Genomic DNA, 13,976 nt, shown 5'->3' on the forward strand with positions numbered 1-13,976 from the left:
GTTTATATTTATATGGCTCCTCACTCCTCCCCACCCCCCACCCCCAAAAAGCATCCCCAGCATTGTAATCTGTGAGAGTACTGAGAATTCTGTTAGAGAATTTTAACTAATATTCATGGAGTGGAGGGAAGTGGTTCATTGGTACTACTTTGCATGCACAAAATTCCAAGTCCAACCCCCAGCTTCTCCAATTATGTGCATCAGGCAGTGGGGATGTGAAAGATCTTTACCTGGGATCCTGATGAACTGCCAACCAGTCAGAACAAATGATTCTGTCCCTAGCAAACCAATCTTTTGACTCAATATTAAGGCAGTTTCAAGTGTTTAGCTTAGAATTCTCAGGTTTATAGTTAGTTTTTGCTGCAGAAGGTGTCTAATACATTTCTCTGTTGTGTGTTACTGAATTAATAGGAGTGAAAGGGATTTTTTAAAGTGGCAGCTATTATATGCCTGATTTTCAGTCATTATGTTTAATGGAATCAAAAAACTTAAGGATAGTATTTTTAAGAACATTGAAGAATACTCAAACCATTCCACTCAGGGGAAAACCTTGCACACAGTAGATTAACTGTGGCCATAGCACTCTAAAGCCTTCCAAGGAAGGAGAGTGTTTCAAGGAAAAAATTGACAAATAGAAAAACAAACACCTGCAGAGACTCCAATGTTGCAAAATAATCAGTGTCTTGGCCTTCATTTGGATTGAATGCACTAGATAAAACGAAGCATTTCATCTCATCTCTCTCATTTATTTTGATAGAAAAGTAGTGCTAGATCAGGGCTGAGTAAGGGGAAAATCCTGTGAGGAAAATCCTATTTGCTGTGCGTCAGAAATACGCATTTTAGAGGTTTGCGGTGGCTTAGCAAATTGTAATTCCCCTCCAGGATGATCTTCAGGCAGAGCAGTTCTTTTGCAACTTGTTTAGCTGAGAGGGCAGCAGTGGCCCATCTGATTTATTAATGGCTTCAGCTAAAGAACAATTCATTCCAAAAGGGAGACTAACAATGCTATTAAACAAGCATCATGTTTTGAAAGGTATAATTATCAATTAATTATTCTGCACTGCTTTCTGTGTTCATTAAGTGGAAAAAACAGCTCTAACAAGCAAACTAAACAGAAAAGGGAAATGCTGTTTAGCTTCTTATCAGTTGGAGAAGGATCTTTGGATATTTTTTGAGAAGAGTGAAGACAAACATAACCTTTATAAAGCAGCAATATTAGTTTGGAAGCATCCTTGCTGCATTCAACACGTCTTTTTGGTCTCTCGAGGTCTGAGGTCTGAAAAACTGCATTCTTCAGGGTTGCAGAAAGGTGAACCGTGGATGATGTTGACTGGCATATACTTGCGACACCACTACAGCTGCTTCCACACGCATCAGGTATCACTTCCAGCGCTAGGTGAATGCTTGGATTCTCCCCCGACCAAAGCCTGCATGGTGAAATGTGTAGGGCCTTTGTACGATAACCAGTCTACAATCACCTGGCATTTCTCCCTTTTTGGTGGGAGAAGCCTGGCAAAGAGTCCTTAGTGCTTTTACATAAAATACAGGGTTTGTTCTCAGCCAATAAAACTATAGTCACTATATATTCGGGAGGACTCCTGGGCAAATCCCATTGCAATCAATAGGAATTATGTCCCCGAGCCATTTATTTCTGCCAGAATTGTGCAGGAGATCTTCCTTCTACCTCATACTACTACTTTACTTATTAGTTTTAAGCAGGTTAGTAAAATGTAGGAAAAGCTGGACCCCATTTGAATGGCTGTGAACATCTATCACAGATGTGTAACATTTCTCAGCTGAAGGTGTGAGTGGTCTGTTATCTAACAAATGAGCTTATTATTATTATTATTATTGTTGTTGTTGTTGTTATTCAATTTATTTCCCGACTCTCCCTATAGGCTCGAGGCGGGTAACAATAATCTTAGCCCCATTAAAACCCATGAAAACCCCCATTAAAACTATGAGATACTAACATGACGGCAGAAAACCCTCATCCCTCCCCATACTAACATCGGAGATAATGGAAGAGTGCGATGTACACTTCCTAACTCCCGGGGGGGGGGTGATGTCCCTGGTTCGCTGGCCCCAGCCTCAACCATAAACCTGGTGGAAGAGCTCCGTTTTGCAGGTCCTGCGGAAAGCTGATAAATCCCGCAGGGCCCGCAGCTCACCCGGGAGCTCATTCCACCAGGTGGGAGCCAGGATCGAAAAGGCCCTGGCTCTGGTCGAGGCTAGGCGTGCTTCCTTAGGGCCGGGAATGAGCAGTAGGTTCTCACAGTGTCTTCTGGGTTTCCTCCTTGGTCACTATTTCCTGGCCTAGGATATCAATCTGGATGCAGCAACTTATGCCTCTTTTCGTAGATGTGAAACAGGCTAGCTATTTCTACTCTGCCAGCATAAACCCTTCCTTGGTTTCTTGCATGCAAGAAAACAAGGCACACTGTGACAACACGAGATACACCTTTTATCCCAAGTTACAAAACAGACCTGCTTTTTTAGTTTTTGTTATATACATCCATCTTTCTCACTCTGCATGTCTTTCTTTTTCTGCCCTTCTCTGTTTTATTCCCTGCCAAGTCATCATGTTCTCCTCAAAGGGGGGGGGGAGGGAGAGAGAGAGAGAGAGAGAGAGAGAGAGAGAGAGAGAGAGAGAGAGAGAGAGAGAGAGAGAAGAAAATGGTATTGTCCTCATTGTGATCAAATTGGGGCTCAAAACCCACTGTCTGGTACTATACTACCTATACTACCTACACCACAGTCACATACTCTATTAGAGAATGGTATCTTCCTGATGGCCCTGAACCAGAGTGTAGTCTGCATGGGCCTTTTAACCCACTGCCAGCTACACTGAATTCAATTTGTATTTTGATTTTGGGTGCTTCACAATGGAAAAAACAAAGTAAGTGCAGAATCATCCCTGGCGAGGGTAGGTGCTCCAAACTGGTGGTTCCCCTGCCCCCACCAAGGGACTGGAAATCCTATCTAAAGATTGTACTGTTATAATTGCTCTTAAATAGATATTTCTGGATTGTTCTTGTGGCTTTCTGCTTTGGTAACTGAATAAAGGAAGACTAAGGAAAGATTGAGGGATTGTAGTTGTTATTTGCTAAGTTTATCCCCGTGGTAAACGTAAGAGTTCTCTCTCACTAAGCCGAGGAAGCATTCTTTAATGCTGGGAGTGTAAAATTTTAAGGGACAAAGCGTTCAACCAGGCACAAGCATCAAAGACATCATCCTGATGAACTGCAGCTTTTCATTTCAATCGATTGGAAGTTCCAATGATAACATCTTATCTCCTTTGTAAAAGAACACAAACTTTCTCCTTATTTCTTGTTCTCTGCTTCACTCTTTGAATCTTATTTCCTATGCTTTTTAAAATCTCTGCTCTTCGTCTTTTATTTTATTTATATTGTCTTTCTCATTTTGTATCTGCCTGTTCATGCATTTTCCCGAACAAACAGAAGCCAATCTTAAAGGGTTTCATCCATAGGTTCCCAGGCCCTTAGTACAATGATGATAAAACAGCTCCAATTACCACATTACAAAACCTTGAATTTCAATGTCACTCTTTAAGAAAGACAGACATACTTACGACAGTCAAAACTTGGCAGACCTATTTTTAAAAATCAATTCCATTCTCAATTATCAATAATAGTAGTTACAGTTGCTACATGATTACTCATCATAGTGGTTCTATAGGCCTGCAAGGAATTCTTCCTGTGTCTATCACTGTCAAACTGTCGGGGACTAAAGAAGAATGTGAGTGGCCACCCCTAAATCCAGACCTGGAGAGTGGGAGTCCTTCATCCCAGTTTTCCAAAGTCCAATGGGCAGGGTGAGAAGTGCAATAGGCAGGCTGTGCTATTGAAGTAAAGGTCAAATGACAAGTGTTGGGACTGGCCAATCCAATATTTACGTTGGGTCTGGCCAATCCAAAAGCTTCATACTGCCTGCCAGTCATATTACACACTCCTAGTCTCTTCTGTGCTCTGTCCTACAATTGCATTCTGGAAGATGTCCATTTTTACTCAGTGTAGTGTAGGGAAGATTATCTCCAAAAGTCTCCATGGCCAGCTGCTGGATCCAAGTCCTTGAGACACAAATTGAAGTGCAACATGCCAAAGGTACTGCTTTGCTGACCACAACAGAGCAGAAGATGAGAATCTTACTTTGTTATTCCAACCCAGAGGCTTAATCTGATCTGCCAATCACAGGGACCGGTGCTGACCACCCCTATTCTCTCTTTTTCTGGAAGTACTCAGAGGCTGGAGCATGAGCAGTTCCAGGTGGCTCATTAGATTTGGTTCTGGGTTCAAGCTCCTGGATTCCTGACACCAAATGCCCTTTAGGAAGCAGCAGTTGCCAGCTGAAAACACCAGCACTGAATGTGGCTACAGAGGTATTTGAAACTGGGCCGCGCTATGAAGATGTAGGACTTACATCTCTCAAATGTACAAACTGTGCCATTGATTAAAGAAGAATCACTCACTGGGGAGTGGGAATCAGTTAAGACTCTCTGGGCCATCTGGCACTGGTTTAGTAAAGTAAGTGCTTTTGTTCAGCATCACAACGGGCAGAGTTCTGGCAGCAGGCCCACTTTCCTTTTCTGCCCACTTGTAATTTCTCTCTCCCTCACCCCAGTTTTGCCAACTGCACTGCAACTAACAGAACTTTTAACCCTATTAATAAAAGTCAGAACAGCAAGCCCTCCTCGCTCACCCCCCCCCCCCCACAAGACTATTCCCCCAGGCAGCAGTTAGTCCACCTCACTGAGTTCAGTTAATGGATAGAACAAAGAAACTCATTGTTTTGTGTCTGATAAATTTCTAAGTCAGTTGCCTTGATTTCAGTCCTGGCAGGAGGGGGACCAAAAAAGATTAAAGGGAGGGAAGAGCCCATTCATTACCTTGCTATTTGCATGATGTACATTATTTCAAAAAGTTTGAACTTTAACAGCCACCCAGTTAAAGAAGCCGCTTGTTTCATAGTTTAATTAAACCCCCATGTTTGTAGAATAGAAGAATAGTTAAAAATCATCCCTTTCCCCCCAGATGATCAAAACTGATATTACTGAAGACATCGCCTTAGAAGAGGCTTTCCCTCTTTTATGGGAGAGTCATACCTGTCACTTCCTGTTTCCCTATGTGTTAGAAATAATACAGAATATTTTGTTGAAAACATATTTTCCAGGCAGTCAGGGGCACCATTAAACGTACTAAATGTCACAGCTCTAGGATCTGGGAGACATAGATTTGAATCCTGACTCTACCATGGAAGCCCGCCATAATCAAATGTATTTCACAGGGTTACTGAGGTGATGAGGATAAAATGGAAGAGAGAGAATTATGTTGTAAGCTGCTTTAGGTTCCCATTGGGAAGAAATGTGGGCTGTAAATATTTATCTAAATAAATAAATGCTACATCACTATGACATTTCAGGTCAAAATTAGAAGACAGAACTGCTCATTTTGGCCATCAAAACCTTGCAGAACTATTTGGCACAAATTTTAGTTGGTGGTTTCATGACAAGTTATTCAAGTTTGAAACTCTACAATCCCCAAATCTGTATATTCTGAGTGCTGAGGGATAAAAGAGTATTAATTAAGTAAATTTGTAATGGTTTTTAAAACTTGTGTGATTACTTCTGTGTACATGTTAGCGAAAAGGAGGGGGGAAAGCTGTTTTGTGTCTGGGGATTTTATTTCGCCAGAATTACTAAATGGGAAAGGGATGGGTATTCTTTCTGACTACACTATTTTGCATTTGAGGCCTTTACATCCTTGACCTGGAAAGCCCAGGCTAGCCCAATCTTGCCTGATTTGTAGGCTACCTTGCTACCTTGCTAAGAAGGGTTTCCCCTGGCTAGTATTTGGATGGGAGACCTCCAAGGAAGACCAGGGTCATCATGTGAAGGCAGGCAATGGCAAACCACCTCTAAATATCTCTTGCCTTGAAAATCCCATGGGATTGCTGTAAGTTAGCTGTGATTTGATAGCAAAACCCCAACAAGTCAGCCTTTACAGGAGTCCATTATTTTCCTAGTCTGTAGATGAAATCCATAATCAAATAATAAATAAAATGAATGAAAGGAGTCAATGGAAGAAGAAATGAGACAAAACATAGGGAAAATGCGACACTAATCTTTAAGTCAGAACCAATTATAAATTTATTTTCTGTGCCTCGGTGTACCATTGATCACAATTAGTGTATTCACTGTCGCTCTGTTCTGTGCACAATACACGCAAATAAAAATGGAGGAAACAAACAGATGAAATGAAATAAATTTACACAAAGACAGTTGTAACAATAATTAATAATATAATAATAATAATCCCTGAACAATCCAAAGCCATTGCTTAATTTTCTTCCCCATAACAAGCTAATCACATGAAACCAAACAAAAAGAACTCGTCAAAAGTGAAAGCTGATTTACAGAAAAAATTTGCTCATTCAGTTTTTAAAAGAAAAATAAAAAAAACAGAATTTCAAGCATTCTGCAGATTGTTCAAAGTGGATGAAAGCTTAGCCCATCCTCCATTCTTTTTCTGCCATGTAATTAAAATTTCATTCATGACTTTTCAGCTGAAAAAGGACCTACCATTGATTTGGCCAACTGTGCTTAATTTCTATAATCACAACTCATAGGCCTCATAAAAAGCTCCATGAGTTTATAGACTTCCCAGTTTGTGTCAATGGATGACATGGATTTCCCTTTCCAGGGAAATGAATGGGGGATATTTCTGAGAATGGGCTCTATGTACCTATCACTGTCCCTGTACCCATAAGTCTTCCCTGGACAGATGTCAAGTGGGGATATGCCGACTTTCTACTGAATTCAAAGAAGCTAGATTGTACCCAGGGGCTCCACATCTACGAAGAAATCTATTGCTACAATTAGAACTGTGGGTTGGTAGGTGAATTTCCTCCAGGCCAGGCTGGATTCTGGAGATTTTTGGCATGGGGGATCACTTGGGCATGATATTGGGGTCACTGTGGATAGGCAGGTAGTTGTGAGTTCCTGCACTGTGCAGGGGGTTGGACTAGATGACCCTGGAGGTACCTTCCAACTCTATGATTCTATGATTTCTCGCCCTCTCATTTTTTTCTTCCCAGGAATGATAGGATTTGATTCTCCATTGTAGAAAGAATGCACCAGTTTTTTGATAGCTAAATAATTGTTTTTTTTCTACAGGAGTTGACGTTTTGACTCAGCTGAACTACATAGACACGGGTACCATTTTCCCTTATTTTAAAAGATGAGAGTATTACTTTTTTCCTTCTTAAGATTACTTCATGCAACCACTTAGCTCTCATCAGACATACTTAAAGAAATATTGGCTCAAATCCACATGCAACTGGGTCATGGTGAGAGAAGTGCAACTATGTTGGTGAATGTGCAAAAGATCTAAGGAGGCTCAATGGATGCTTGATGCTTTGGTAGAAAAATACATGGGAAAGGGGGCTGTGGACGGGAGGGAACACTCATTTTCACTCCTCTTTGAGGACACCCAGTCTACAATGTTCAAACTTGCAACTCAGTGGTACAGCACATGTTCCATATATTTAAAAGGTTCCAGCTTCAGCCTCTGGAATGCCTAGTTAAAGCAAAAGGAGCACTGCCAGTCAGAAGATACAGCAGTGGATCAGATGGACCAACCCCATCACTTGGTACAAGGCAGGTCCTTGACACTCCTAAGCAAGATGAACATGTAACTGCTTCATTCTAAACAGCAAGATGTACTATGTGCTCACTTCTGATAAATGGGACAGCAGTTAAGGGAATGTTTACATGGGGGTTCCATTTGGGGGGGGGGTTCTAAGACATGCAACCCACCCATCCAAAATGCTGCCTGTCACAGGAACAGGGAAGAAACAGCCTTGGTGTACTGCTTTCATAAAAAAGCTGCCTCTCTGTCTATCATTTTAATAGACTGTCCTTGGAAGGAGAACGGCATTGTGCGTTTTTCTCAGGGAAGCAGTCCTCCACCTGCTATCAGACCTCATTGCTTTGTCAGGGTAGAAATGCCAACAGTTTCTCTAGCCACCAAATTCTTCACATTGTGCCCTGTTATTCTGTTTCCTTGAACTGGCTGTACCAATGTCATCTCTGCTGGCTAATTCCAAGCAACTAGAGTCCCCAAATGCTGGCAGTGCTTGCCAAATGACATCTCATAATTGAATTCAAGGCCCAGCAAAAGCTAGTCCCATCCATCTCCCTTCTTTGGTTCCTGCTACGTTGCAGTGCTTCTCCCCTCCATGTATACGATTCCCCAACTCTGACATCTGGCTTCTTGTATGCTGGCTTTAGTCCATCTCCAATGACCACCATACCTTGTTCTGACTCCCTCCTAATTGGTTGTTCTTGCCATAAACCAAATAAAATTGGTACGTGGAAAAGATGAATGGAAATGAAAAACAACAATAAAAATAGCAACAAAACAAGCACTTACGGGTAGATCAGTTGCACTGTACCTGCATACCAGTTGGTAGCATCTCCAGGGCAGAGGGTGTCCTGGGACCTCTCTGTGCATTGTTCAGCATGGCCAATAACAAATAATGATAGTAATATCACTAATTCCTGGGGGTACATGTATTTGCTTCTGGACAATGCACAATTTGTCACTTGGCTGCTCTGAAGGTTGATAGATGGCGTTGATGTGTTTTTTTTAATGGAACAGACAGCAATAAATGTGAATTGATCTGTCTTCAAGGTGCCCTTCACAAGGACTTTTTTCATCCTACTGGTTGTTAACAGTGATGCAGCAGAGGCAGTGGCGGGCAGTGAGACCAAGCATTTGGCATCAGTGGTTTGAAGACCAAGGAATATGCAGCATAAATACATTGTGGGAGTGAACCAATGCTTGACCAAAAAAACAAACAAACAAACAAAAAAAAAAGCGTAGGGTATTTCTCTTGTTTAGGCCTCAATCCAATAACAAACATTTAGCAGGAACAAGGCCAAGTCCCCATTGAGTTCATAGACACTAGTCACAAAGCAGGCTCTACTCATCCGGAGCTCAGTGGCTGAACACACAGCATGTTTTGCCAGCAGGAAGTCCCAGGTTCGGTCCGTGCAATCTCTGGTCAAAAGGCAGCAGGGCTGGGAGAATCCTCTGACCGAAACCACGGAGAGCAACTGCCAGAGCAGACAATATTGGGCTAGATGAGCCATTGGCCTGACTCAAGGTAAGGCAGCTTCCTACATTCATGTTCATCCTAAACGTGGTTTCCTACAATGGCCTACGTCTCTACTGAGTGCATCTTGCACAATTTCTTCCCTTTAAAAACATCCACATCTCCACAGCTCTTGGTTATTGCTTCTTAGGGACTATGTGAAGAGCAATAGAATATCAGCCACTTCCTGCCTCTCATCCTGTTTACTGAAAGTGAAAAAAAGACCAAGGAAAAAAATATGCAGGAAGAAAATGCGCTCACTTCTTCAATGTTCAAACAGCACTGATGAACAGACTATCCTTATTCAATGCTATATTACAGATTATGGTTTGCTTAATGCATGCAAAGTGCTACAACAAGTACCATGAAAGCATTCCCAAACAGGAGTGATGGAGAGGAGCACAGCAGCAAAAACTGGCAGGGAGCAAGGGCATGAGAGGCCACTGAAATTCAATCTGACCAGATCTATCAAAACAACAACAAAAAAAAAGGGGGGGGGAAAGGGAGGGGGGATAGGAGTTGGACATTATGGCCTTGGGCACAAGTCTTTAATCTACAGTTTGGGAGCAAACGGAGCACTGGTCAGATATTGTTTGAGAAGTTTCATTTCCCCCCCTCTGAAAACGAAATTGGATATGATCAATAGTAGAGTCCAGAAAAACCAGGAAGAGGATTTATGTAACACCTGAACTTAAAAGCCGGACAGTATAGGAGGCAAATAAATGCAAAACAGAAAAGCAGAAAACAGCATGGGCTAAAAATCCCTTGGACTTCATTATGGCGGTCCACACTCACTTTTTGTTTTTTGAGGGTGACGATTCGGCTCATTCTTGAGATATGAAGAAGGCAACAAAGTTATTTGAAAGAAAGTCAAGAACTCCTCTTTAAGCCCAACACTATAGACTTAAACCTGGCCTTTTGTCACTGCATTCAGATTGGTCCTTGTGAGGGGTGGGGTGGGATATTAAGTAACTCCATCATGGTCTTGTAGGTAGAGCTGCAAAGATGGCCCTGCATCCATGCCTCCGTCTCTATAGTGCTGCCCCTGGTGAAGAATCCTGCAGATTTCAAACTTCTACCGCAAAGCTACATTCCATCAGTAGATAAGTGAACATGGCAAATGTCTCTTCTTCCTCCGTTCAATAATATTAGATCTATATCTATATACCTCTCTCTCTCTATAGATACATATGGATGCTATCTTCCAATAGTTCCTTTAGAAGCCCTGTATGTGGCAGTAGGCTTCCAGAGATGAGAAAAATATGTACAAGAGCCAAAGAAGCACGAAGAGACATGAGGTCAGAATCTTGGGAGTCCGTGGCCCACCCAGCTCACCTCCAATCTCCGGTCTCCGCCGATAGAGGAGCACGCCGACACTGATAAAAGCAAATATAGTGAAGAGGGTGACGGAGAACGCCAGAGTGCCTGGGTCAACTTCGAATACATTGCCATTGGCTGCATGGTAAATGGCGGCAATGGACCAGGCGACGCCAATCCCCAAGAAAACATTCACAGCATTGCTACCGGTGACATTACCTATGGAAGCATCTGCATATTGGTCTTGCGTTGCTGCTACTTTACTGGCAAATGTGTCTGCAAAATGAAAAGAGAAAATATTAATTATCTTGTATGTAATATGCCCTGACTCCAGCATAGGGTGGAATCAGCAGTTACATTCTTCATAGCAGTCACAGTGAGTTCTTTGTGGCTTCACATTTCGCCACACGTACAGACACCCAAGTCAAATGCAAGATCAGTTCTCGGATTTGCTCCCTTTGCAACATTAATTATGGTTTTGCAGTGCAAGCATGGATGCAGACCGTGGTTCATATCACATGAGTTCTCTGTGACCCATCAGAAAACTCACTTCAAACCATGTTTTTCCACTTCTAATTTACAAGGGAACTGCTACATTAACTGTGGTTTTGTTCTGTGGGGTAAATACTGGAAGGAGAGGCAGGAGGGGGGACAAGAATTTCTAAAGCTGGTCCCTTATTGAAAGAACATGGTTGGAATTATGTCTGCACCTTTTCTTTTGAGTGTTCTATCATATATGCGCAAGTGCCCCCTCCCATTCTATTTCCTAAAGCATTTGTTTTGTTGATCTTGTGCTGCTCCAGCTGCAAACAGCTATTCAATTAAAGGATTGAAAATCCACCCCAAATACATAACTGGATCCATTCTGTAGAAAGGCTTAATGGTGATCAAAGACAATGCCAGGAGCTGAATGAATACTTAATGAACTTCAGCAGTTCTAGGTCACCTTGGGTAAAAGGGGACAATGAATAGCTTGGAATCAAGCAACGGCTACTTAAAATTTCATATCTCCCCTCCTACCGTTTCCTGCGTGAGGAACTTAAGGAGCATGTATTTTTTCCCATGGAGTTTTGAATGCAGACTTATGAAATCCCAGCTGGCAGCCAAGCTCCTCTTTGGCATGCAAAGAAGAGGCCAAATAAATATAGCAGGAAAGTTAATTTACAGTGAAATTCAAAAGCTGCTTTTATCCACAAAAATAGCGCTGTAGAAATGTCCATAATTGCTGTAAAAAAAGAGGCAATTTCACCAGGCTTTTGTCTCTGCGGCTCTACAACAACTAAATAATTATGCTTCATAATTGATGTCAAAATTACTAGGCTTCTATGTGGCTACCTAGGAAAAGCCACAGGAACTGCCGAAAGACACACCATCACAAAGTCAGAGCCACTGCCCACAGACATTTTTAAGCTACAGGAACCCCCCCCCCCATTCTTCCCACTTAAAGGGGGGGGGAGAACAGTGTTAGGAAAGACTTAGATTTCTGTTGCTCACAAAAAAATAAACAAAACTTGTTTGGCCTTAATCTGACTTAGATCCCCCCCTCCGAATGTAAAGAGCAGATACCAAGAAAGTTATCTTTATATATTATCTTTATATCCCCATGCCATTTGAATTTTGAAAATGCTACCAAAGATAAAGGAAGAGATGAAGAATCTAAGGTGTTCCTCTCACTACAGCATTTCAATGTTGTTCATGTGCTGGGATGTCAGTCGGTGGGTCCAGGGGGCCCAGGGCTGCACAAGTACATAGCTACTAATTAGGCATCACAACCTAGCAATGCCCTCGCTCCACCAGCCACATCTAATCAGTTTTTGTATCAGTTTAACTGTCATGGTGTCCCCAAAGATTCTGGGAAATAGTAATTTGGCCAGGATCTTGTCAGACATCACTGGGCCCACTTGTTGGGCTATAATTCCCAGGATCCCCTGGGCCAAAGGAATGACTCTGAGATTTTTGTAATGTAGTATAGAGCTAAGAGGTTCTTGGTTTTTAGGCAAGCCTGATATATTGAAATACATACAGCCACTGCTTTGCATTTCTGCATATGGTAATATGATATACAACATTTGTAAATTCATGTTTTTTTCTTTCTCCCAATGGAAATAACAGTTCTATAGACAAGATTTAAGTGTCACTCCATTATTCAGCAAGAAAAGTAAAAAAAGTTATTATGCCTATAAAATGTTATTGCAATCTGCTAAGGAATTCAGTGTCCTTAAAAGAGAACTTTATAATGTATCAAATTCACTTTGGTTTTGGATTTAGATCTCACATAATGCATCTCACTTAATTCCCAGCACCACAGAGAGGGGGTTCATCTGCAAGAACCATATACAATTCAGCCCACCAATGCCTCATTTGTACAACAGAGGATGCTATATAGCCCAACAGTCAAGGTGTTATAATTTATGTTGACTGCAACATCATTGCTCATTCTGTCTACCTCTTATAAAGTTTAATATTACTTAAATGATACTTTAAAATGATGATTCTTACACATTTCTTCCTTCCCTTCATATTAAGGAACATGCAATATTAACAAATGTTTTAAATTATTCTTCTGCTACAGGTAAATAATTGGCCAAGAGAAACCATTACATTTCCATCCTTAATTATGTAACTAGGAGTTGTTCATTTGCTTTAGTTTTTTAATTGCCCCAGTATGGCCATATCACTTTACATCAGATAGACACTTGCTAAGGAAATGGAATGAGCCTTGCATTCAAGGTAGGAGGAACAGAGGGACACTTCCTGCCAGGAACACTGTGATGAAGGAATGGCAATCTGTAGTTTGCCAGAAGTCATAAATGCTCAGCTCTGAGATTTAGGGCTATGAAAGATGGCTATTTCACTAGGCAGGGTGAAACATTTTGAAGAACCTCCAATGGAGACTTCACTTCCCAAATGAATTGATGAGGTACCTGTGGCTTAATTAAGGCTAAAGACCTTGAGATGACTTATCTGAAGCAGTAGCCTCTCCCCTTAATGTGATCCAGAACTTTCTCAATAGCTTCTTTGACAAGGACCTTGTGAGTCTATGGTTCCCTGAGGAAGAGTTTAATGGTGTAAGCCTGATGGATTGCTTCTTGAATAATCACCTGACTTTTCCTTTCCACTTCACAGTTCACAGCCCTCTCCAAATTAAGTTAATGAATGTGATCAAAAACACAGCTCCAAATATATAGCCTTCATTCTGTTTCCCTTTATTATGACAATTGACCACTGAAGTCCTAGTCATTTCCCATTGCGCTTGAAGGGGGGACCACCCCATGGCGGGGAGAGAAGGATGACACAAATCATGTTGAGAAGGATCAGGCCACAATTTCACTGTTTACAGTTTCCTCAGGTCTTGGTGCAGCAAGGGCTGGAGACAGTGGGTGCAGCTGACGGCCCAACTGCTGTCAGCACCTTCCTCAAACTGCCTGTTGGGGTAACTGAGGGCAGAGCGCTGGTATTAGGTTGGAAGAAATGGAAACCAGTAT

General features: G+C 41.8%; 1 protein-coding gene across 7 annotated transcripts in view; it reads right to left on the reverse strand.

The window, feature by feature from the left end:
• Positions 1 to 6,142: 6,142 nt before the first annotated feature.
• SLC8A1 (solute carrier family 8 member A1) overlaps positions 6,143 to 13,976 on the reverse strand; it is a 348,714-nt gene continuing 340,880 nt past the window's right edge. For all 7 annotated transcript variants that reach the window (XM_077335808.1, XM_077335814.1, XM_077335821.1 and 4 more), the window contains one exon: positions 6,143 to 10,767. In XM_077335808.1, the coding sequence (XP_077191923.1) occupies positions 10,391 to 10,767 (377 nt within the window). In that variant the 3' untranslated portion in view covers positions 6,143 to 10,390. The remainder of the gene's footprint in view (positions 10,768 to 13,976) is intronic.

This window comes from Paroedura picta, chromosome 1 (genome assembly GCF_049243985.1).
Source record: "Paroedura picta isolate Pp20150507F chromosome 1, Ppicta_v3.0, whole genome shotgun sequence".
Taxonomy (NCBI): domain Eukaryota; kingdom Metazoa; phylum Chordata; class Lepidosauria; order Squamata; family Gekkonidae; genus Paroedura; species Paroedura picta.